The sequence below is a fragment of the Seriola aureovittata genome, chromosome 5, assembly GCF_021018895.1.
Source record: "Seriola aureovittata isolate HTS-2021-v1 ecotype China chromosome 5, ASM2101889v1, whole genome shotgun sequence".
Classification (NCBI taxonomy): Eukaryota; Metazoa; Chordata; class Actinopteri; order Carangiformes; family Carangidae; genus Seriola; species Seriola aureovittata.
Genome location: NC_079368.1, coordinates 28,939,218 through 28,963,362, shown reverse-complemented (window position 1 = coordinate 28,963,362; position 24,145 = coordinate 28,939,218). Strand labels below are relative to the sequence as shown.

The window sequence follows — 24,145 nt, the reverse complement described above, 5'->3', positions numbered from 1 at the left end:
ATTTATATATTAATGATATTAGATTCATTTTCAGGGGGATATTTAAAGGAGGTTTGAATTGTCTTAATAATTTATTTTGGTTGGTGAAGCGTCAACAGGTCAAACAGATTAATAAGCATCATTTATGCATTGATTCAAATTCAGATTCTGCTGATTTTTTGTTAACATGCAATACAATGATGACGAACCAGTTCCGTCCAGCATGAATAAGTACAGCGTTAGTTAATTAAACAGAAGTAAAATATTCTACACAAAGGCTCCGACTCTCCATGTTGCTTTTGGCCCTTCTGCATCCTTTAGCTCCTTGATCTCATTTAAATATCAAAGATACAAAACATTTGATGATGCAAGGTTTCTCTCGTGTTCAGTGCTCAGGTTGGTATTTTCCATCCAGACCGCTGGGACCTCAAACAATTACTAATGACTGTTAAACTCTAAGTCCTTTTTCAATTATCACTAATTATATATTTGTTGTAGATTGTTGTTTATTGAGTTTGACCTTCATCATTAGATCTTTACAAACATGATCTGTCAGTTCTCACTGAACTCAGCTTGTATTTCTAATGAAGGTCTTCAGACCTGACTTTACTGGGCTGCAGCTGACGGGGAGTTTTGATGTGAGAGGAGCATTGTGGGTAATCAACAGCATCAATACGTACTGACTGAACTGTGTCCACATTGAGTCAAATCAAATACGAGACAGTTGTGTAACTGACACGAGACGCTTCGTCTTTTTATCCCTCAGAACAACAGAATGTAAGAATCTGCGCCTCGTAACTTTTGTTGTAATCAGAGTAACGTCTCAAATAATAAATGATTTATTGTTGTTAAGGTGCGTCGCTCCTTTCATGTTTTCACATCACTTTCTGCTCGGAGCCGAGAAAATTCTCAAAACACAATTAAGTCAAACTGTTTGCATGTCAGGCCGAAGCAAGACTGTTTCTCTCTGTTGATAAAAAGCTGACATTTAGGAGATTTATCACCAGGCACTGAGGACACATTTGCATTTAACACTAACACAGATGTGTTGAAAAATGACTTTTTTTTCTTTTTGTCAGTGTGTAGCCGCAGGAGTAACCGATAATGATCCATCACTGTGATGGACGGGCTCGTAGAAATTCCCTCAAAGTCTATTTTTATCTGTCATGTTTGCCACTAAAACAAAAATCTACTTTGTGTTGCATCTGCACAAGTGGATTTCAACATGTTTGACGCCAGTATAAATGTGTTTTGTCTCTTGTTGCTGTTTGTTTTGATGCCACAGTTCAGTTCATTTTCAAAGCAGCTGCTCGTATCTAGTTTTATGTAGTAGAGTCACATTACAGTTCTGAGAGGCCCGAGACATTTCAAGGCATCTTGCATCATTGCACCTGATCAGATGAACCAAAAGCAGGTTGAGAGTGGCAGTGAACGCACCATTAAACAACAACAAGTGACGCTAAATTGATGCTTAAGTGTCCAGTGTTCTTTGGAAAACATCAATAGATAAAAACCTTTGCAGGATCTCCTTAATGACTACAACTCCTGCATAAACTACACTACCCATATTGCTTGGTTTTAGTCCTAGGCTGAGCTGATGAGTGCAGCTGGTTGATGAGAGGACATTATATGAGCTTTCTGCTTTAATAGTTTGGTCAATACAGTGAAAGAGAGAGAGAAACAACGAGAGAGATGGATGTTTGTGGAGGAAGAGGAGTGTAATGTTTTTGTCTGGGGGTCTACCAGTGATTTTATTTGGATGTGCGCATGTCTGCTCACATACATACAGTATATATATGTGTGTGTGTGTGTGTGTGTGTGTGTGTTTGTTCAGAGAGCCATTGATTGGGTATTGACGAGGCTGGAGCAGTGATTTATAGCTGCTGGTCTCTGGGGAATAATGTCTTCATACGAGGCGGACAGAGGAGTCGTCCTCACAGCGCAGATATAACTCCATATGGATTAGCCCGACTCCATACGGGTCAATCAACACACTTCACCCCGCATCACTGCACGCTGCAAACACACACACACACACACACACACACACACCACACACACACACACACTGATTCACTGACTCACTGAGGTCGAGGCTAAAATCAACTTAAAGCTCAGAGCACTGAAACTAGAAATTTAGCTAAAAGACATGTTTAAACATTTTATTGATATTATCTATAATGAATATTATAGATAATATATAATAATATATTAAACAAAGTTTGCTCATGGAACTTACTTATTGCTTAAATACAGATTAAAAAGAGCATCCTTTGAAAAAGTAAAAAGCTTTGAGCAGTGGTTCAAAGTGGGGTCCGGGTACCCCCAGGGGTCCTTGAGGGTGTTCTTGGGGGTCCCAAGCAAAAGGCGGAATAATTTATTTTCACTATATTTCCATCCATACGTAACACAAGGGCAGAATGTGCAACTATCTTTGTCGTGGCTTTCAAACACTTTCTGTAATAAAACATCCAAAAGAAAAAAGCGTGGGAGGGAATCTGGTCAGATCTGGTTCTGTGTCTAATTTGTCAGTTCAGGGGTCCTCGACGTGAAAACAATTTGAGACCCGCTGGTGTCACTGATTCTAATCGAGCCTCGGATCCGGTGTCGACAGGAAATACATTGTTTCATTTAAGCTACTTGTATATGGGCTTTTATTTTGAAGTCACAATGAAGTAACCTGCCTAGAATCCCTTCCTTTTGATTTGACGAGAGAGACTGACACAGAAATCCACTTGTTGGGTTTCTCCTTGTTTGGCAGTGCAGAAGTCAGAAAGATGTTTTGGTCACAACACACAGCTGATGATGAAACTCCTGAACATGGACATTTTATTTTTTATTTTTTAGTTTACTGTTTTCAAACCGACCACCATCTCGACCCCTGACGAAATGAAATGAAAACGTGTGTGTGTGTGTGTGTGTGTGTGTGTGTGTGTGTGTGCGCGCCAGGAAACTTAATTCCCATGCACTGTTAGTAACGGACCTGTAGTTCGGGTCTCACACACATTCTGCCTCTTTCAGCAGCTCATGTGTTAAAGGTGTGGACACAGTGACAACGTTGACACTCACTGTTGTTGTTACCACATGTTGTGTTGAAAGGCGACGCAAGGTTTATTGTCCTGAACCACATTTAACAGACGTGTTGAAAATGACTAATTTTATAGATCTCACGCACACACACATGAACACACACACACACACACATACATGGAGGCGATACTAAGTGGGAATGACACAGTCGGTTCTACTCTCATCACCCGTCCAAAACAAGTATTTTTAGTTTGCCTGTGAACCACATCGAAGCATCTATTTAGTGTTTTGTTAGCCTGTTGCGGTGTTGACTCTGAACATATTTGGCTGACTGTGCTGTCAACAGGCTGTAACACCGTCAGGCTGTAACGCCGTGTGATGCTAACAGGCACCAAGAGAGATGATACTCAGCTCTGCACAGTAATAACATCAGTACTGAGCGAGAGGGAGCGAGAGGGAGGGAGGTTGTTTTATAGCGTCAGTTGTAAAGTCCACAGAAATATAAGTCAAAGAAAAGTTCATTTGTTTATAGAGCTGAAATGATCACAGCTTCTCAGTTTTAAGGGTTTTCTGCTTTTCAGTGTTGTACAGAATTATAATCTGATTCTTTTTGGGACATTTAGGACGTCACCTCGTGCTCTGGGAAATTACACTGGGCATTTTTCACTATTTTCTGACATTGTATAAATGATAAAGATAATAAAGATATTCATTAGTTGTAGCCCTGTTTAATTCAAAGCTTTTCTTTTGCTGCGTTTTTGGTGTTTAAGAAGAAAAGAAAAGTCTAACCGGTCGCTCAGACTGAGAAGAGGCTGCGTTTGTTCCTGTGAGATGATGAAATGTGATTCAGGAAGTCTAGTTTGAGTTTTGTAATTCATGAGTTGTAGGTGGCCAAAACACTGTAGTTTGTTTTGTTTTTTTCATTACTTTGACACATCAATGTTTCCCTGCTCACTGAGTAAACAGTAGCGTTACACTGCTCGCATTTCAAAGTGATCTCTCAAGTTCATCAAAAGTTGAGCGAGGTTCGACTTTTCTCTTGAACAAACTGTGTTTTAAACCGGAGCGCTCTGTGACGTCCTCCCTGCTGTGCTCTCATCACTTCTTGTGTATAGAACATGGCTTTAGCACATGTTTGTGTTTGTTGTATTTGTCACTAATGTGACTGAGCCTCCGTTGTTGAGGATGTTTTCCTGTCCTGCTTCTCTGAGTTGTGTGAGGTTCATGCTAAACGACAGAGCGGTAAAAATCGTGTGTGGTCATTCATGCATATGTACGACTGTGTTCACAAGTTTGCAGATTTTTATTCATTTGTGCACGAGAACATATTTGCATGTGCTTTTGTGTGCAAATATTTCGACCTCACATGCACATACCTGTGTGTGTTTGTGTGTGTGTGTGATGGAGGTGTTTATGCTTCACCTCCTCCTCCCTCCTCTCTCCACTGTAATAAACAATAACCGGGCATTAATCTCCCGGCCTGCTGCCTTAATAAATAATATCCACACATTCATCAACTTAAACTATTCACAATCAATGCAGCTCTTCATAGAAAACCCACCTAATAAATAGTGGTGCGGCCCACTGAGGCGTGAACTTATAGACCAGCCGGCTGATAAATGAACCGACCCCCACGGCGAGACGCCTTTTATGTGGAAAACTGCAAGTGAGAATTTTTCGATTTTATATTACACTATTTTACTCTTATTACTTTCCTGTGTGTGTGTGTGTGTGTGTGTGTGTGTGTGTTCTCTGTACATCCTCTCAGGGTACAGTAGGGGTTTGTGATTTATTGGAGCGGTGAAGATGTCGGTCTATTTGTTTTATTCTAGTTCTGGGGTGTTTACCTATTTGTTAGGTACTGATGTCACAGTTTTGTCTTATTGGTCTCAGAATCACAGTCACTTTATTTTCTCTGCTGCACACACACAGCTAATATACACACTAATAAAGAACACAGTGAAGATACAGGGGAGACATGTAATGTTTGTCTTAGAGGGATATACAAGTAACATATGGAGAAATATGGCGATGAGAGCTTCATATAGGAATGTCATGTTAAAACTCATCGTGAATTTAAGGTTAAAATGCCGTTTAGTCAGAAAAACAAACACATACTTTAAATACAACAAAACAATTCAAGAAAAATTATAAAGCAACATCTTCATGAGTATAATATTTTGTCTCCAAAAAACAAGGGTTACCTTTAAAAAAAATCATTGTTGGACCTGAATTCAGTTTTCAGCACATTTACACTGCAGTGTTTTTAACTGTATTTCACTCAGATCCAAATGTTGTGATGATGCTGATAATTGTGATCCACAAAAATGTAATTTAAAAAGTATTGATTAAGTAATTATTATTATTGTCTATCAGTTATTCTTAACTATTATTATTATTATTATAATTATTATTATTATTATTACTAATGAGCTATTGGACCCCTGAATTTCCCCTAGGGGATAAATAAAGTATCTATGTATTTATCTTTCTTAAACCTCATCTCATGCATTCACTCCAGTTTATATCATCAGTTATTGTTATTATTTTGTATTTTGTTCCATAAATTCTGTCGTCAAATTTTCCTTGAATGAAATAGTTTCCTTTAAGATCAGTTAATAAATTAATTTAACAAGTTTACTTTGTGATTTTGCATCAGAGCAGCTGCTGCTGATTGAAGATACTAGTGGCATTGATGATGGCGGTATTGTTGCTGCTTACAGTTATATCGAAAATGATTAGGTGTGATATTGATGACGGCGCTGGTAGGAGTAATAATCAATGACCTGACAGTTTGTAAAGATGATGACTGATTGGATTTTATATTGATGATGAGTTCTCAGTTGAACAGTAGAGACGGTGGTTGGTTGTAGGTGCCGTTGTGTGGTGATGATGCCAACAGTCCTAACAGTGATGGAGCCGATACTAATCATCACAGTGTTAACAGTGTCCCTGCTAACTGTCATCACAAGCAGGTTTAATAACGGGATCTCAGCCTCTTCATCGGCTCCTTAATGTGATTGACAGAAGACAGACAGCAGCTAATCACCTCAGAGCTGCGAGTGTCTCTGCTGTCTGCTCATCAATACGCTCTGCTGACTGATGCACAGCAACTCGTCGCTGTAGGAAGGAGATCCTCTGAAACACAAACTGAGCTGCGCCTCAGTCTCAGGGATCTGGGACCTTAATGACCCACGTCCTTCCTCCCTCGTCACAACCAATAGCATTAGTAATTTACACCAAACAACGATTTCACTGTCACAGATAAATTTCCAATGTTAGAACAAAATCTTGAGAGTTTTACTAGAGTTGCATCATTTGATCGTTTGGTGTAAGACGGATCAGCCGAGCTTCTTAAATGTGTCTTTTTATTTTCTCGTCTCGACGTTCTTGGCTCGTGCAAATAGTGACGCTCTCTGTCAACTTCCCAGGAAGCAGCAAACCGAGTTGATAGCGAGCACAGACACGACTCTGGGGAGGCGCAGGAATGTGAATTGTTTGGTGTAACGACGGCATTAAATACATGAGGGAGGAAAGGGTAAATTGAACACAAGGAAAATCATTTCAAAATAAATACAAACAGAGTTATTTGGGAAAGATCCGCAGTCTTAGTGTGAGACTAAAAACTCTGTGACTTACGAGTGAGTAAGAATCTGTTGATACATTCACGAGTTTCAAGCATCTTCTTTTTATTCCACAGTTTTCATGCTTGTTTGCTGCCTGCAATTATTGAGACGTCTTGTGCGATGCAATTGAGCCGATCTCCCTGCAGTGTACATTTTTTTATTATTACATTTATTTTTAATATCTGTAAATGGAATAAAAGGTTGAAAATGATAAAAGGCCAAAACAGAGAAGGTTTACAAGATATGAGCGGACACTGTGACCACGCTGGAAGAGTCCTGCAAGTTAAAACACAATCAGCTGATAATGTTGGGAGGCTGTGTTCAACCCAGTAAATAGAAAGAGTGTGTGATTAGATCTGCTGCTGTATGGAAGCAGGACACTCTATTAACACACACACAGCTATTGTTTGGTTGTTTGTTTCACTCTGATTCTCTCCCACCGTGAACTCTCATTTGGGCTACACACACACACACACACACACACACACACAATCTCTTTATATCTCTTCTTTTCTTGTTCTGTTACTGTCTCTATCTCACTTTCTCTCACTGCTATTCCTCACACACACACACACACACACACACACACACACACACACACACACACACACACACACATACTCTTGCGGTGATAGATGATCCAGTCATGATCTAGGCCTGCATTGTTGATGAGGGTCATGCTGCCATGGTTACCGGAGCAGTGTCCGACTCCCCTCGCCCTGTGTGTGTTTATAGACCTAACACTGTGGTTCCTCTCCGTCTGTTTCTGTGTCTAACGTCTGTTTTTGTCCCTGACTGAGTTTTTTATGGTTCATTTGTTGTTGTTGTTGTTGTTGTGTTATTCTTATGTGTCTATACGTCTGTTAGTGTATTTGAATGTTGTGTTAATTTTTCTTTGTCTTATTTGTTTGTTAATTCAAGTTTATTTACAGCTTTAGAATTTGGACAACCACCTCTGTACCTTCCTGTTCTCACCTGTCTCTCTCTCTCCCCCCCCCCCCCCCCCCCCCCTCTCTCAGACCGTACCAGTGTGGCCACTGCTCCCAGTCCTTCTCTCAGCCGTCGGAGTTGAGGAACCACGTGGTGACGCACTCGAGCGACCGACCCTTCAAATGTGGATACTGCGGCAGAGCGTTCGCCGGGGCCACAACGCTCAACAACCACATCCGCACGCACACCGGAGAGAAGCCGTTCAAGTAAGTAACAGTGAGTACCCCCAGCCACCCACCCATCCGACCCACCCAACCCTCTGCTCCCTCCCGCCCGCCGCAGACTGGAGCTGGGCTGACCACTTTCACTTAGACACGACACCCAGCTAACACCCGCCCACATCCTGTTAACTGCCTGCTGACACCCTCACTTCCTCTCCCTGACACCCCAGCTGTCATGTGCCGGCGTCCGAGCTACTGCTGATGTCACATTTTCTAAACATGAATGAAAACAACCATATCATTTATTTTAATTGGCCCAAATGAAACCAACAAAACCACAAACTTAAACAAAACCTAATCACTCAGGTGACAACCTTTCAGACGACTCCTTTACAACAGTGAGGCAAAAACAAAGAGACTAAACACTAATATAAGCTCTCGCTTTGTATTTGTTAACAAGACATTATTAAACCTCTGCTGCCAGCTGTGTTCATATGTTTTGAACAAGAAGGTATTTCAGTCTTGTTCCAGTATTACTCTATTGTACTATTTTAAAACATGTTTTTTCCTTAAATATAAATTTAAACTTAAAAAAAAAAAGTTTGATTTTCAAATAAAACGTTACTGCTCCATTAACTACACACACTGACACCTGCCATGTAATAACACCTTCTGCTTTGCCATGCTTCGATCTATTGGTGTTTTAAACTGATGTAAATTGAATACTTCCTGCTGCTGCTGCTGCTTCACAGTAGAAACTGTCCACTGACTAACAACCAGAAGGCTTTTATTGTGAAGGTGCTAAAAGAAACATCCACTTATTTACCGAGATTTAGACTGCAAACGTCTTATATGATAAGAACTGGAGACTTCCAGAAGCTGTAGCACGTACAGTTCTTTAAGTGAAGTGAAATCTTACTGAATCAATAGAAAGGCTGGATGATTTTCCAGAACACAACCATCGTGAGAATGATGCTGTATGACTCTCAAACTGTGTCCAGAGCAGCATGAAGCTCAGTGATCCATAGATCAACTCAGGGGGTCAAAGGTCGCATGGATTCCTTTTAATGTGAAAGGCGTTTCCTGACCCTAGTGACATGAAATGACCAAGAAATGCTCATAATTATAAATAAGGATCAGTGTTGATTGTTGGTTCAATGAGACCAATGCAGCCAGACAACAGACAAGTCAGAGTAAACGAACGGAGCGTTAAAACAAATGAAACTTCAATGACAACAACATGTCACCTGGTTTCACTCTGGAGAATAAACTATAAAGACTAATATTCAAGACGTATCGGCCTGTGAGTGATTTACATTTCTTAAATCAATAGAACAATTTCTTAACAAAGCATGACACAAAAATGGAATTACTTTTACAAATATTTAAACACTGAAAAAACACTTCATGTCACTGTCATTCGCCTCTTTTTCCTGGGTGAATGTTGATTAATCTTATTGTTTTCTTGTGCTAATTAAAAACTGTTAAAAGACTCTTCCACATCTCTCTTGTCCAGGTGCTGACTCCAAAAGACTTTGTGAGTTATATCTTTATTATATTATATCATATTAATGTATTACATGAAGAAAAGTACAACGAACAGCCAGTTTGAGCTTGAAACGTTGGACATTTCTTCATGGAGGAAAGAAAAATAAATTAATATGAGCAAAAAGCAGTGGTGTGAGACCTGTGGGAAACTAAACCATTTAAATATCTTTTTATTCTCCTGTTTTATTTACATTTTATCGTAGTTACAAAACGGGGGAGGGGGGATGGGCAGAAATTTGTTTAGGCCCTCAAAAACAGAAAAACAAAATTTTATTTCTTTCTTACGTGTTTTTCCATAATTCATGATCCCTCTGTGGAATATGGGAAATATGTTGTTGCATCTCCCGTCAAAGCTGGCGTGACCTCTGACCTTTTACGTGCTTCACTATCAGCTGTCTGTGACCATCAAGAAACTCCCGCCTTGTTCTTGTGTTTAGCTCGTCGTAAATCACTGCGGACGAGAGCATCAGCAAAACGCTCCACAACATTCAGTGTAAATACAGAAGAACCCGGATCGCAGCAGCGAGCAGCCTGATAATGAATCTCCACGCCGAGGCCGCTCATTTCCATTTTTTCACTCTGTGCAGACTGATATCATTAGAGGACAAGCCACACAGCAATTAGGGGTTTCTGGACGCTGCTGTCATCCCGTCAGCAGTGCAGGACAATAAGGACACTCCCAGTGGACGAGGAGGTCAGCTTCCAGGCAGAGGGCAGGAGGACAAAGACTAAGAGACATAAAAGAAAGTGAAGAAAGCAAAATAAGGGATTTGAGTTGTGGGAAATCTCGAGGACACGTATCAGGGGAAAGCTGGTGGAAACAAATTAACGCTCTTAATAAGCAATCAGAGAACTTGTCATTGATGTGGGGAGTGAAAGGGCGAGAAGAAAGAGGGAGAAAACGAGGGAGAGGAAGAGCGTGGTGGAACAAGAGATCACGGTGTAAAAAGTGAAGGCGAGAAATACGGTTAAAGCAAATCAGCGTTCTTAATAAGCAATCGGAGGAAACCCCGAACCTTTTCATCAGCACTTCAGAGTCTCGGTGGAGGCAGAGCGGGACAAAGACAATCATGGACGGGCGTCAGAAATCTTTAGCGGATCGATGGCCTCGGGGAGTTATCTCCTTTCGGACGGTGCGGCGGATAGATTAAAGCTGCCACTGTCACTTTGTCAGGAGGAAAACGCTCAACTTTATTTTCCCGCTGAGGAGACGGAGGCAGAGATTCTGTGTGGTCGGCAGCTTTTCAGCACCGATACTCGCCGGACTGTGGAGCCTGTCAAACTGCTGCCGCCGTTTTCTCTGCTGTTCATAAACAAACACTCGCAACATCAACATCACAACTTTAAGTATCTGAAGGAGGCAAAAGAGGAAGTAGATTCAAGACGTAATGAGATGCTCCTGGTTTCTTTCTCCTTTCTTTTTATTTTACAAGATTGTTGCTCTGTTCGGCTTCAAGGCGCTGAGAAGTAAAACGTTGTTCCTCTCTACCTTTTTAATAGAATTTAACTTTATATCAGCATTTTATTCAAGTCTAGTCAATTTTTATTTGTATAGCCAAATATCTTGAATCATCAATAAGCCTCAGGGAGCTTCACAATCTGTACAATCTGTCTTCAGACCTTTGATTATTACGCAGAGTATCTTTATAATAGGAATTTCCTATGATACTGTTAATGTTCAAAACATCAAGCTGCAACAAAAAGTTTTGGATTTGAGTAATTTTATGGTAATCTCACACTAAGATAATTATTATTAACAATTACACAACAAACCGCGAAATGAAGACATCTCAGCTAACGTCTTGGCAAGGTACAGAATGTTTTATAAAAATTTTATATTTTAATCTTACAGCTGCATTAACAGGTTTAAAAGATTAAAAGGTAAATAACTGCTGTTTGGTTTCCGGGGAGATTGAGTTGAGACAGAGCTGGAGAACCACAACAATCAGCTAAAAGAGTCTAACAGCTGTTTGTTCTCCGTGGGTTTGGCTCTAGAAGCAACACAGTAAATCACCTGATTAAATAGAATCAGAAATGTTAAATGAGTTGACCAGCAGTGAATTCTGGGAGAAAACGGTGACACTTTTGTGCTGGTTTTGTAGTAAAAGTCGTGTTTTGTTTGAGTTGTGGCCTGAATTCTCCAGCAGTAAATTTAAACGTTGCTGTTAACGGTTCTTGAACACGTCTCTTGTCTGTTTCGGGTCCCGTCAGCGGTTCCTTCTGTCCTGTCGTACACACCAGATTAAGATAAGAGGTGAGCTGAAACTTCACTGATCCTTGAGAGAGAATTGATTAAAGCTGCCTCTGTCATTTTGTCAGGACAAACTGCTCAAAGTTATTTTTCCCCGCTGGTCAATAGCCAGCAGACTGCAGCCGCCTTATTTCAGCTCGGGTCTTTGTTCTGCGGGAGAACCGTCCTCGTGTCTGTCCTGGTGGATAAGTCACTGAGACAGAGAAGCTTCAGAGACGCTTTGATGTCGGTAGCTGCTGTGGTTTTGTAGATTTACAGGCGAATAGGAGCAAGAACGTCCACCTTGAGGGCAGAGCGGCTCCGTTCAGTCAGGCGTCTGTTTTCTTTTTCTTGTGCTTTAAGGAAATTTACAAAATGAGAAGGACTCAAGTGGAAGATCCATCTGCTGGAAATGTTTCCAGAATGAATTCTGCTGTTTACGAGTCCGTACGATCCTCACGCACACATTTAAATACACATAACATACAAACTGTAATACTTAGGTCTCATGTGACTACAGGAACATGTTGGAGTCTGTTTCATCAGATGCATTCATGCAGGATTATAACATTCACTAGAATCAGATGTCTGATGGGAAACGTCTTCAGTTTCTCTCATTCTGTTTTCGTGAAGCAAAAACAAATGTAGGAGATTCAAAATCTATGTAGTTTCTGTTACTGCCTCTAGTTTTCAAAGGAATTGGTCACTTAAAGTTTGTTCATTTTATTATTTATTATTAAGTTCACTTTCTTCTTTCTCATATTAAATCACCATGATCAGTTGATTTGTTTGACGGGGGAAAGTGGATCAATTGACCAATAACAAACCATCCTCTTGACCATGTTGAAGTAGTTTGTGCAAGTGAATCTGCTGCTCCACTTTCCAGTCTGCGACTTGCAGACCCTCACAGTAATATGTGAGGTGTTAATTTAATGTTTTCAGCAATTCTTCAGAAGACAACAAAACCAAAAATGAATGTGTCATTATTTCACAGTTGTCCAAACAGGGGCAGTTTTGGTCTGAAGGGTGCACAGACAAGTTTAAATCCAAATCACTATTTTATAATAAATAAATACATAAATAAAATAGAAAAATAAATATATAATAAATAAGTAAAATAAAAATAATAAAAAATAAATAAATACATAAATAAAATTATATATATACATATAAATATATAATAAATACATATTTTTTTAATAATTAAAAAATAAATGTGTGCACAGCCAAGAAGTCCTGTGTCTCCGGTCCTGCTTAGATGAATAACTCAATCCTGTTTCCTGCATCGACAGAGATCATGTTACAAACTGACACTAACTGCAGGTTTATAATGAAGAAACCCTGAAGTCAAAAAGCCTCTAAACGTCTGTTGTTGAGTCGAATCTGGAGCCGAGCTCGATACAAAAAAATGTGTCTCTGCTCCCTTATCTAACCAACACCTCCTCCCCCCTCCTCCTATCTATCTAACAGCATGTTAGTCTTGTTTCAGGGCTGTTGAGTCCAATACCTCAACGCAGCTTTCTCTTTGAAGAGCCTCCACACACACACACACACACACACACACACACACACACACACACACACACACTTCATCCAGCACACACACATTTATATACATTTAACAGCCCCCACACCGCCTTCCTGCTCAGACTAAAAGCTCCCTCTCGTCTCTCTTTCTATTGGAAGTGACAGTGACGCTGCCTTATCAGGCTGGTGTGTGTGTGTGTGTGTGTGTGTGTGTGTGTGTGTGTGTGTGTGTTGTGTGTGTGTGTGTGTGTGTGAGAGAGAGAGAGAGAGATGGGAATCCCGACCCCAACCTGCTAGATAGATTATTGACAGGTGGATTGTGTGTGTGTGTGTGTGTGTGTGTGTGTGTGTGTGTGTGTGTGTGTGTGTGTGTGTGTGTGTGTGTGTGTGTGTGTGTGTGTGTGTGTGTAATTTGTTGGTCAGGTTGTGAAGATCAGGGCAACAATTACAGCTTGCTGCTCCGCTGGGCCTCACACACACTTTATACTGTCACTGGATATTAGAGTTAACAGGCAGAGGTGTGTGTGTGTGTGTGTGTGTTGTGTGTGTGTGTGTGTGTGTGTGTGTGTGTGTGTGTTTGTCGTTCCCTTTCTCTTTAATAATGTGACATTGTGTTTTTTCTGACCTTCTCTACATGAAAACTCTTAAACTAATGGCTGTCTCTTATCTGTCTTTTTGTGTGTGTCTCTATGTGTATTTCTGTGTGTGTGTGTGTGTGTGTGTGTGTGTGTCAGGTGCGAGCGTTGCGACCGCAGCTTCACACAGGCCACTCAGCTCAGCCGCCATCAGCGACTTCCCAACGAGTGTAAACCAGTGAACGAAAGCAGCGAGTCCATCGAGGTGGATTAACCCCCGACCGTTGACTGACTGTTGACTGACTGTTGACTGACTGAGACTTCATCCACATGAAGCCAGCTGAATCTGAAAACGCATCTTTTTCTCTCTGTGTTGTCCCTCCGTCCACACACAGTGTAAAACCTGCCAACGACCGGAGCGTCCATCACTTCAGTCCCCACTGACTCACAGCTGAGAGGACACTCTGTCTTCACCAGGCCGACGCATGTCTCAGATCTAATGGACGCAAATAGTTTCACATGATGCACACGGGAAGAAAACAGCAGTATTTTAATCATCGATTTATTTTCCAACCCACTATAATATTCTTATAGTGAAAGCAGAAAGCTCTCAGTAAAACTGGGGCCTTGTCCAATTGTTATTTATACGTGGCAGTAAAAGTAAAGTGAGGATGCTTTTAAAAATAATACCAGGAATTGTTTTTATTTATCAATTTACTTCATATAACTTGCAGTAGAGCTGCACAATTAAAATACAATCAAAACCTCAATATGGCCGAGTGCAACATGGAGCTGTAATCGTTTTTCAGTAAAGGTCCAGTGTGTCACATGATCTTTGAAAGGTATTTAATCTGAAAAAATATGTTTGTGACTGCGACACAGTAAAAGTTCTCATCAGCTTCAACATTGTTTACATTATTAATTGATTATTTTGCATTTTTATTTAAAAATCCAGCGCAATAGTTTGAGTCTTTGTAAAATAATCAAGTTTCATTAAAGAAAACATTTAATTTTACATTTATTTTGTCAGAATTTTGTGACATATAATTATAAATGAAGCTCAACCGCTACCAGACATAAAGGAACATGTTTGTTTGCTACAGACAAATTAAAATTCCAATTGATATTGTGACTCATATTGCAATCACAATATTTATGCAATATTTGATGAAAATATTTTTGTTTATCAGTTGCTCTGTATTCAAACACGTCGCAGGTGCTGATGAGGAAAGTGAAGACAGAGGTTTTCTTGTCTTCCCGGTGTTTCAGTGCGGACGGAGATCTTTAGGACGACTACATGAAGTTGAGTGTTTTCAGATTTGGCGTCTTGAGTGTGAACGTCGTCTGACTGTTTGCAGCTTTCTGACTTGACTGACTGACTCTGGAGAGGAGCGACGTTCAAGCTGCGTTCATCCTGCTGGAGAGAATCCTGATTCAACCAAACCAAAGATCCTTTTCCTTCCAGCGGCGCGGCCGACCTTTCAGACGGAGGAGGCGGACTAACAAACAAAAAGTTTTTTTGGACGAGGATATTTATTGGAGACTTTTGGGAATCATGTTCCATCATGTTTCCCTCCAAAGAAAACTCTTTCTTGAAACCGGGACAAAAACAATGAAATACCAAAAAATTCAGACTGATGGTCTGTCTGTAGCTTTACTTCTCGGTTTCTTCTTTTCTTTTTGCAACAGCGATGCCAAAGGAGGGCGCGACCAAAGCAAACAGACTGAGAATGCACAACGAGCAACAACACAAACGAGGATGACGCTCGAGTTTTACATCATAAAATGAACCAAACCAAAAGACGAGGAGTATGTATTGTAAAAAAAAAAATAACAAAAAAATAACAGAAAAGCAAAAGAAGGGACAAAAGAAACATAAATTATATTTATCTTCTTGCTCATATCATGCTTCGGGCACTTTTGTTTTCAAATGTTGATTATTTAATTTTTGCAGCTCTGATGTTGGAGAACGATGGTGCGGGGCGGAGGGAAATACTGAAGAGATAATAGACGTGATTTCTTATAGAAATAATCCCACAGTTCATTAAGAAACGTGTTGATATGTTGAAGCACGGTTTTAAATGGACTTGGTTAAAGTCAGTTTACGTTTTTTTTCTCATGTTGGCATTTAAAACATTTTCAGGGTGAAAGTTTCTCACATTGTTTCCATCTGTTCAGAGATGACACCTGATCATCTGATCATAAAATCCAAGAAGGGCAAATGTTTTTTCGGTTTTGAAATTTATCTCCTTCATGATACGTGTCTTCTCACAGAGTATATTTGCTACGCAATGCAAGTTTGAGTCCATTCACAAGCAATCTCAGATGTGTAAATAGTCCTGTGTCATTACGATACACTTTGTATTCAAACGAGTGAGGGTAAAGCACAGTTACTACGTGAACACCAAATAGGTTTTTGTGCCTGAGAGTTAAAAAAGCTTTAATAATGATAATAAATATAAAAAACTGTAACTTCTCCTCCCAAAGACCAACAGAGTGTTGAACCTGGTGGATGTGAATCTACAGCCCAAACCAAAAGTAAAAGGGAAGTTTCACTGCAGGAAAACTGATTTCCTTTTATCACACAAACATCTGGAAGAGTTTAAAAATGACTCTGAGGATCTGTAGACGATGTAAATACAAAACGCTGATGAGCAAAAGATATGAAGATGTTTCCATCAAGTTTATTCTCATCTGTCATGTTTGTTTCCATGGGAACCTGTGTCATGTCGACCTTCACCGATCAGACACAACAATAAAACAGGTGGCTGGTTTTAATGTTGGAAAATAATTCAAAGTAACTGCTAATGATTGAGAATGAACAGGATCTACACCAATCAGCCACGACAGTAAAACCAGTCACCTGTTTTAATGTTATGGCGGATCAGTGTATTTCTCTATGACACTGGTTACAAGCTTGTAAGTAGAAATGTTAACACACACCGAGAAATTAAATATATAGTTTTATTGTCATTGGAAACTAGTATCCACGAAGGTGAGCCGGTCCCGGCCCATAAATGTCTGCCATATCTGGCTTGGCGGAGAACCAGCCTCAGTCAGACCAGCTTCAGGCCCATTTTGTTACTGTCTGTTTGAAGTTACACAGTGTTGCAGGAGCATCATGTTGCTGCTCTAGAGATCATTTAAAAAGGTGAATGACAGTTGTAATTATCTGGCAACAGGTTCCAGATTCTGAAAATGGCAAAAAAAAAAGTTCACTTTAATGCAACATTTCACATGTGGAAATAATAAGAAAACTATGACTTAACCCACAGTCATGTGATGAACCTCTATGACAGATGGAGTAATATCTGCTGTTGATCTATCTGATAAGTTTAACATGAAAGTTTCTAAAGTGGAGTGACGAGCTGTCGTCCAGCTGCGTTTACCCATGGATATTTTTTCCAGATGTTGAAAGGAGCCTCTTCAGTTATTGATCTGAGATCTGCTAATGAGTCCAGGTGTTTGGAGGTGAAACCTTCTGCTCTTCCAGAAGCTCTCACAGACGTGTTTGTGTCACTAAGAGTGAAACAGTGCTGTGTCTCAGTGAAACGTCTCTTTGTTCAAAATGCAGATTCATCCTGTGCTGTATATAGAAAAATACAAACAATGGGATTTTATATGATGTATCTGGGACTGAGGTGAAATAGTTTGACTCAGTGAAGGACAAAACACAAATGTGAATATGAACCAGAGCTCAGAGAAGATTCACTTTCTGCTCACGTCTGTCAGGATCCAGAGGATGAACTTCAACCAACATTTATACCATAAGCATTTTATTAAACGCCATGTTTAAAGTCCTCTCTGCTGTGTGCGTGAGGTTATAAAACTCAAACAATCCCTGTTTGAGAGAACTTGGGTTTAAAAAAGGATATTTTTTAACTCCAATCTTCCATCAAGGAAGTTGGAAATAAGAATATAAACTTCTTTAAAAGTGAAAAATTAAATCCCAAAACTAAATTTGGTGTGTTGATGTTTGTAACAGTGAAATCGCTCAGATCATCTGAACAGAAGGTGAATCTTGCTCGTGGCCTCTGACGATGATAATCATGTCCTCTGTAATATGACTGACAGAATCTGAAGAGATAAAACAGTCATGTCAAACAGACTCTTAAGGATCCATTTTGACTCAATCTTGTTTGCATGATTTCCCCTGACTCACCCCCCCCCCTTTTTTTTAAATGAATGACAAAATCAGATCAAAAACCAAAAAGATGTTGTTCCATAGGAAATAAAGCTGAAATCCAGTTTTGATTCTTACCACTAACGCTCTCTGTGACTTTATTATTCTATATTGTTTACAAACATGATGCAAGTTTGAATGTTCCTTCAAAGAAGTCAATGCAGAATATAACAGATTATTGATTGTTGAGTTTGTATACCTTTCATTGAGGCAGTTTTAGGCTTTTTAACTGAAGGGAATAGTTTGACATTTTTGGAAATACAATGCTCACATGCTTTTCCAAAAGGTTAAAAATTGAGATTAACACCACTCTCGTGCCAGCAGCCGACTGACTGAGTTTATCACCAAGACTGGAAGCAAAGGGAAACAGTGACCTGACTCTGTCAAAGCTCAACACATCTGTCCACTGAAGTGTCTCATTAACATGTTGTATCTCGTTTGTTGAATCGGTTCGAAAAATGACATGTAAAAACAACAAATCATAGTTTTAAAGTGAGTAAAGTGTTGAAATGTTTCTTGGCCATGACCAGTGGAAGCTACAGGAATTCACTGGTCCTGACAAAGAAACACATGATATCTGCAGAGCTTGAAAAGTCTTAAAACCATTTAATTTAATTCCCCCCGAAAAGAAAAGTTTTAAACTTAATTCACAGAAGACTTGAATGTTTTCTTTAGCCTGACGTCAACAAATGTTTTTGTGTGTGAACGCTGATTTCACCATAAAGCTTTCCTCATTTGCATGTTTTTCTGTTTCTGTTGTCAGACAACGGACCATTAGACTGAAACAGCTGGTCTCGCCGTTGTGGTGCAGCCAAAACATGGAAACTGGATTGTTGTGACAGTGGATTGAGCTGCAGGAGGCCGTTCGTTCTTGTTTTGTGACGTTTCGGACAAAAACTTTCACTGCTGCTGCTTTTACAGGAGCGAGAAACATCATCAACAAAACCTCAATGACTTGAAACCAGTTAATCATTTGTAATTGGTTAATCCATCCATCCATTTCCTGACAATTAATAGTTAATCAAATAGTAATTAGAAATTATTACATACTGCTGGGAAGTACAGTGTAATGACAAATCTACTCACCACTGGTTTTCCATCATACTTCAGTATGATCGTGAACAGAGGTCTTAACTTGACTCTTAAAACTAAGTTGTTGAACCTGCAGAAACCCAGAAACGTCCAGAACTTAACCTTCAGTAAAACATCAATTCATTTCTACATTTCAATTTTTGAACATATTTACCAAACGAGATGCTGCGAGTTAATTAGTGAGCTTCAGATGTTCATTAGCTTTAAGGTTTCTTATTGTTGGGACATTTCAGCTTTTAAATACACCAAGAAAGTTCTCAGAGGAAGTCAAAGTTATTGCTCATCTGTGATTGGACCGTTGAAGAAAAAGATGAGGTTCCTCAGCAGCGTCCTACGACTCTGTTTCCTCAGAGTGTCACTGAAATGTGTACTGGAGATTTAGTGACTGATCAACAGCTGCCTCTACTTACTGCTAATAATCTGTAACACACACACACACACACACACACACACACACACACACACACGGAGCCCCGCCTTGACCTCAGCTCAGTCGGTCTGAAAACACAAACTGGACTTTCCACTTTCCAGCCTGATTTCAGAGATTATTCCTGCGAGGATTCGACAAATTCACCAAAACAAACACAGTCGAGTTTTCAGACATCAATCACAGCTGTTTTTTCATCGTGGGAACCGGATCCAAACCCAGAGGCCAAACAAATGATCGCAGAACCAAAGGTTTCAAGTCTTTTTCCTTTTCTTTTTTTTTTTTAATGTGAGTCTGGATTACATTACATGTAATGAGATTATGGAAGTGGTAGTTTTAATTAAAAGCAGTTAGTGTGGAAGAAGAAAAACAAACAGAGAAACTGCTGACTGGAGAACGAGGCCGAGGAGGAAATAATGTTTTTTAACTGTTTCGACTTTGACTTTTATTTATTTGAACAAGTTAAAAAAAAAAAAAGGCAGAGTAATGTGCAGGGAGGGAAACCCCCGAAGAATGACTGATATAATATAAAACATATTCACAATGTGAAAGACACATCCACATCGTTTAACAAAGAAAAACAGCAACAAGCTGATGCATTAGTAATAAGTAATTACATAATTATAATAATCGATCACTTGGAAACTGGGTTGGGGTGGAAAGAAAAATTCAAGTGTTAGTAATGGCTGTAGAGTAACGGACTGACATCATCATCATCGTCCTCATCATCATCACAGGGATGTTAAATGTCAATGGATTATAAATAATGGAACTAGACATGGTTACTGTAAACAAACAGTCACTCAATGACTCTTTGGGGAAAGGTTAACTTTAAAAAATATCTGGTTCAAACTTGTGAGCAGCAAAAACAAGATGTAAACAAACGCACATCAAGTTAATTTGACACGTGGAACTTCTCAGTCCAGTGTTCCCTCTCTTTCTTTTGGCTCTGTGTTTGGTCTCCTCCAGCGCCTTAGGGAAACATCTGGATCTTTAGCTGCTAAATGCTCCTCTGTGTTCAGCAGCTGCTCTCCGACCGAGTCTGTCTGCAGGTACAGGACAGAGGCTGTCAACAGCTGTTTCTCTGAAAACATCTGCGGCCGAACGCGATGCTGTCAGGGGGAATCAGAACCAGATGATAATCAATGAGCTGAAACTCGGCTCTGTGAAGTCGAGGGGAAGCTGCTCTGTGGCTGCAAGACTGACCCCTTTCTTATACAAGTGGTCATGTGATCAATTCTTAATATACAAATATTCCTCACGGCAGCTTAAGAAATAATCTTTCTTTCAGCTTTCAGCTTTAAATTAAAAGATTACTTTTTCCTCCCTGTGGTGGAAAGTAACTAAGTACATTTACTCAAGTTCTGAACTTCAGTACAAATTTCTTTTATTTCCAATTTCTGCTTCTCTTTCCTTCTACTCAACCATGTTTCAGAGGGAAAATAATTTGTACTCCACATTTATTCAACTGCTTTAGTTGTTTTGCAGATTCAGATAAATAAAACGAGATATAATCAACAAATAAATGATGATGTATTGATCCCCCAAGCTGCCCAGCAGGATGTAAACTAGTTAACATTACTCCCACCTTTACAGCTGCAACAATAACGTGCTACACAATGCAACCTTTAATGCAATAATATCATATACATTAATATACATCATTCTCAAATGGACCATTCTGAACAAATATTTTTACTTCTGGTACTTGTTTTAATGATGGTACTTTTGTACATTGAGAGTAGTTTTACACTCTGGTACTACTTCTACTTCAGTAAAGGATCTGATTTCTTCTTTCACCAGTAGTTCTCACCTTTGACAGTAAATGTAAAAAACATTATTGACATTTTTTGACAACAGCTATAATTATCTCATATTGAATAAAAAAGCTGAATGTAAAAAGTAACTTACAAGGTGGAAGAAAAGCAGAAATTTTCCCAGAACTGAAATCCTTGTGTAAAGAGAAAAACATGTGAAGTGACTCAGTTAAACTCCACCCCACTGGGAGCTGAGGATGTTTTTATCAACTGTGACAGTTTCAAGAGAAGAAGAATAAGATAATACAGAAAATAGGACATCAGTGTTTAAGTGTGCTTAATGGGTGTAATGGTTTGCTTTTGGTGGAATTTCCTGGAGGGTGGTGGGGGGTGAGGGGGGGTGAGGGGGGTGGGGTGGGGTATTAAGTAGACAGAGGTCACACTTTCAAAACCAATTACACGAGAAGCTGTGGAGTTATTTTATTGTAATTGGAAACATGTTGAAGAAGAAAAGTGGGAAAGTTTCACTGTGAGAAAATCTGACTGTTGTTAACTTGACCGGGGTTAAACATGTCAGAGTGTGTGTGTGTGTGTGTGTGTGTGTGTATGTGTGTGTGTGTTCTCCGTATTAACACAAAATTTATCAGTTTTATTTCAGGCCTTAAATTTGATTCAATTCATTTTTGTTTTTACTCATTTTTGTTTTTTTTATTGCTGTTCAAGTATTCCACGTTGTGTTTCGTTCTGTTTCCATGTTATTTGTGTGGCTGTACATTGTGTGTATTTACATGTGTGTGATGTCATACATGTGTTTGTGTGTGTGTGTGTAGAAACTGTGTCTCTCAGCTGCCTGATGAGTTTCACAGAGGAATTGTTTGAAATCATGGCGACCTCACAGCTTCATGTGTTTACTGTGTCCACAGTGAGGAAAGGCAGCACAGATTTGAACTGAACCTTATTTATCCTGCAGCAGCGACGACAGATCAAACGGCTTCAATTCACAGCTCCTCTGTATCCACGCTGAAGGCTACGGTGGCCCTGAGAGCTCAACAAATACGGGTCAAAGGTCAAAATATGGAAGACGAAACCAAATAAAAAAGGAACACAAAATTACACGATAGCTCAAATCCCAACATCACTGACTGTTGATTGATTTTACTGACTTTGAGTCACCATGGTAACAACAAGCTGTCCCTGCAATGTTTACATGATATTTTGCTCATTTTGCAACAGACAGTACGTCCTCATGTTGTCAGACCTGATGATAAATTATATACTTTCTGATTTGTGGCTTAATAGGTTTGTTTTTGTGATTTTTCTGTGAATTATTGTGGTTGTTACTGTTTGTTTTTATTGTGCTGCTTCCTCATGTTGTTTTACAGGTGACGACGTCAGTCTGATCGGTGTGAACATCCACAGACCTCAGATCAGTCAGAGCCGAAGACTAAACTAAGAGATGTTCATCAGGCTGATGTTAAAACATGAATAACTGTCTTTTTCACTTTACACTCATTTAAACAGATTTTCCACCCAATTAAGCAACACACACAACTCTGTGACAACTTAACAAACTCCGTCTGCTGAGGAAGATCATGTGATATGATCAAAATCTCCTGAACTGCTGCTAAATGGACCTGGAAGTGAGTTTGATTTTGTTTTTCCTGATGATGTTTGTTTTTTATATTTCAGAAATCCCGACGATGGATCCTGTTCTTGTGTGTGTGTGTGTGTGTGTGTGTGTGTGTGTGTGTGTGTGTGTGTGTGTGTGTGTGTGTGTGTGTGAGCAGAATTCAGTTTTCAGTCAAAACAAGTTTTACAAGCTGGAATTTCAGATAAAAACTCGGAGGAGTATTTCACGTTAGACCTCGGCATCACATTTTTTGTTTTTGCTGCTCCTTGTTATCTTCCTCTCCTCTTCACCCTCCTCCTCCTCCTCTCAGTAGATGGATGAGTTGAGAACATCTGCTCACCATCAGCACTGAGGGCCCAGATGTCAACACACACACAGATGCCGCTCTGTGTGTGTGTTAACATGTTGTTGTACATGTGATAACACGTGTCGTCTGTCTGGTTCCTACACGCCGCGGCCGACCTCCAGCTGCTTCTTTTCTCCCTCTACATTTTCTTTTTAATATTGAAGCTTTTATTTACTGTTTTTTAAATCTTGTCTTTTGACTTTTATTTAGTTAATTAGTTTTTAATTTAATTGCCTTCATGTTTTTTGTATTCCTTACTATACTATGATGTTTTTATGCCTTACTATACTGTGACTTTTTTTGCTTTACTATACTATGATTATACTATGACGTTTTTATGACTTTTTATGCCTTACTATACTGTGACTTTTTTTTAACTTTTTTTGCCTTACTATACTATGACGTTTTTATGACTTTTTATGCCTTACTATACTATGATGTTTTTTTTTACTTTTTATGCCTTACTATACGATGACTTTTTTTTTACTTTTTATGCCTTACTATACTGTGACTTTTTTTTTTACTTTTTATGCCTTACTATACTATGACTTTTTTTGCCTTACTATACGATGACTTTTTTTTTACTTTTTATGCCTTACTATACTGTGACTTTTTTTTTTACTTTTTATGCCTTACTATACTATGACTTTTTTTGCCATACTATACTATGACGTTTTTTTTTACTTTTTATGCCTTACTATACTATGATGTTTTTTTGACTTTTTATGCCTTACTATACTATGACGTTTTTTTTTATTTTTTATGCCTTACTATACTATGATGTTTTTATGACTTTTTATGTCTTACTATACTGTGACATTTTATGTCTTACTATACTATGACTTTTTTTTTTACTTTTTATGCCTTACTATACTATGACTTTTTATGCCTTACTATACTATGACTATTTATGCCTTACTATGCTGTGACGTTTTTTTGACTTTTTATGCCTTACTATACTGTGACATTTTATGTCTTACTATACTATGACTTTTTTTTTTACTTTTTATGCCTTACTATACTATGACTTTTTATGCCTTACTA

The 24,145-nt window shown here is 39.2% G+C and overlaps 1 protein-coding gene across 4 annotated transcripts in view; it reads left to right on the top strand.

The window, feature by feature from the left end:
• Positions 1-17,926, top strand: part of prdm6 (PR domain containing 6) — a 103,431-nt gene extending 85,505 nt beyond the window's left edge. For 2 of the 4 annotated variants that reach the window (XM_056376516.1, XM_056376515.1), the window contains exons 8-9: positions 7,655-7,831; positions 13,826-17,926. In XM_056376516.1, coding sequence (XP_056232491.1) covers positions 7,655-7,831; positions 13,826-13,940 — 292 coding nt within the window. In that variant the 3' untranslated portion in view covers positions 13,941-17,926. Of the gene's footprint in view, positions 1-7,654; positions 7,842-9,302; positions 9,324-13,825 lie in introns of all 4 variants that reach the window. The other 2 variants (XM_056376517.1, XM_056376518.1) reach the window with 2 other exon arrangements.
• The last annotated feature ends 6,219 nt before the right edge of the window (positions 17,927-24,145 follow it).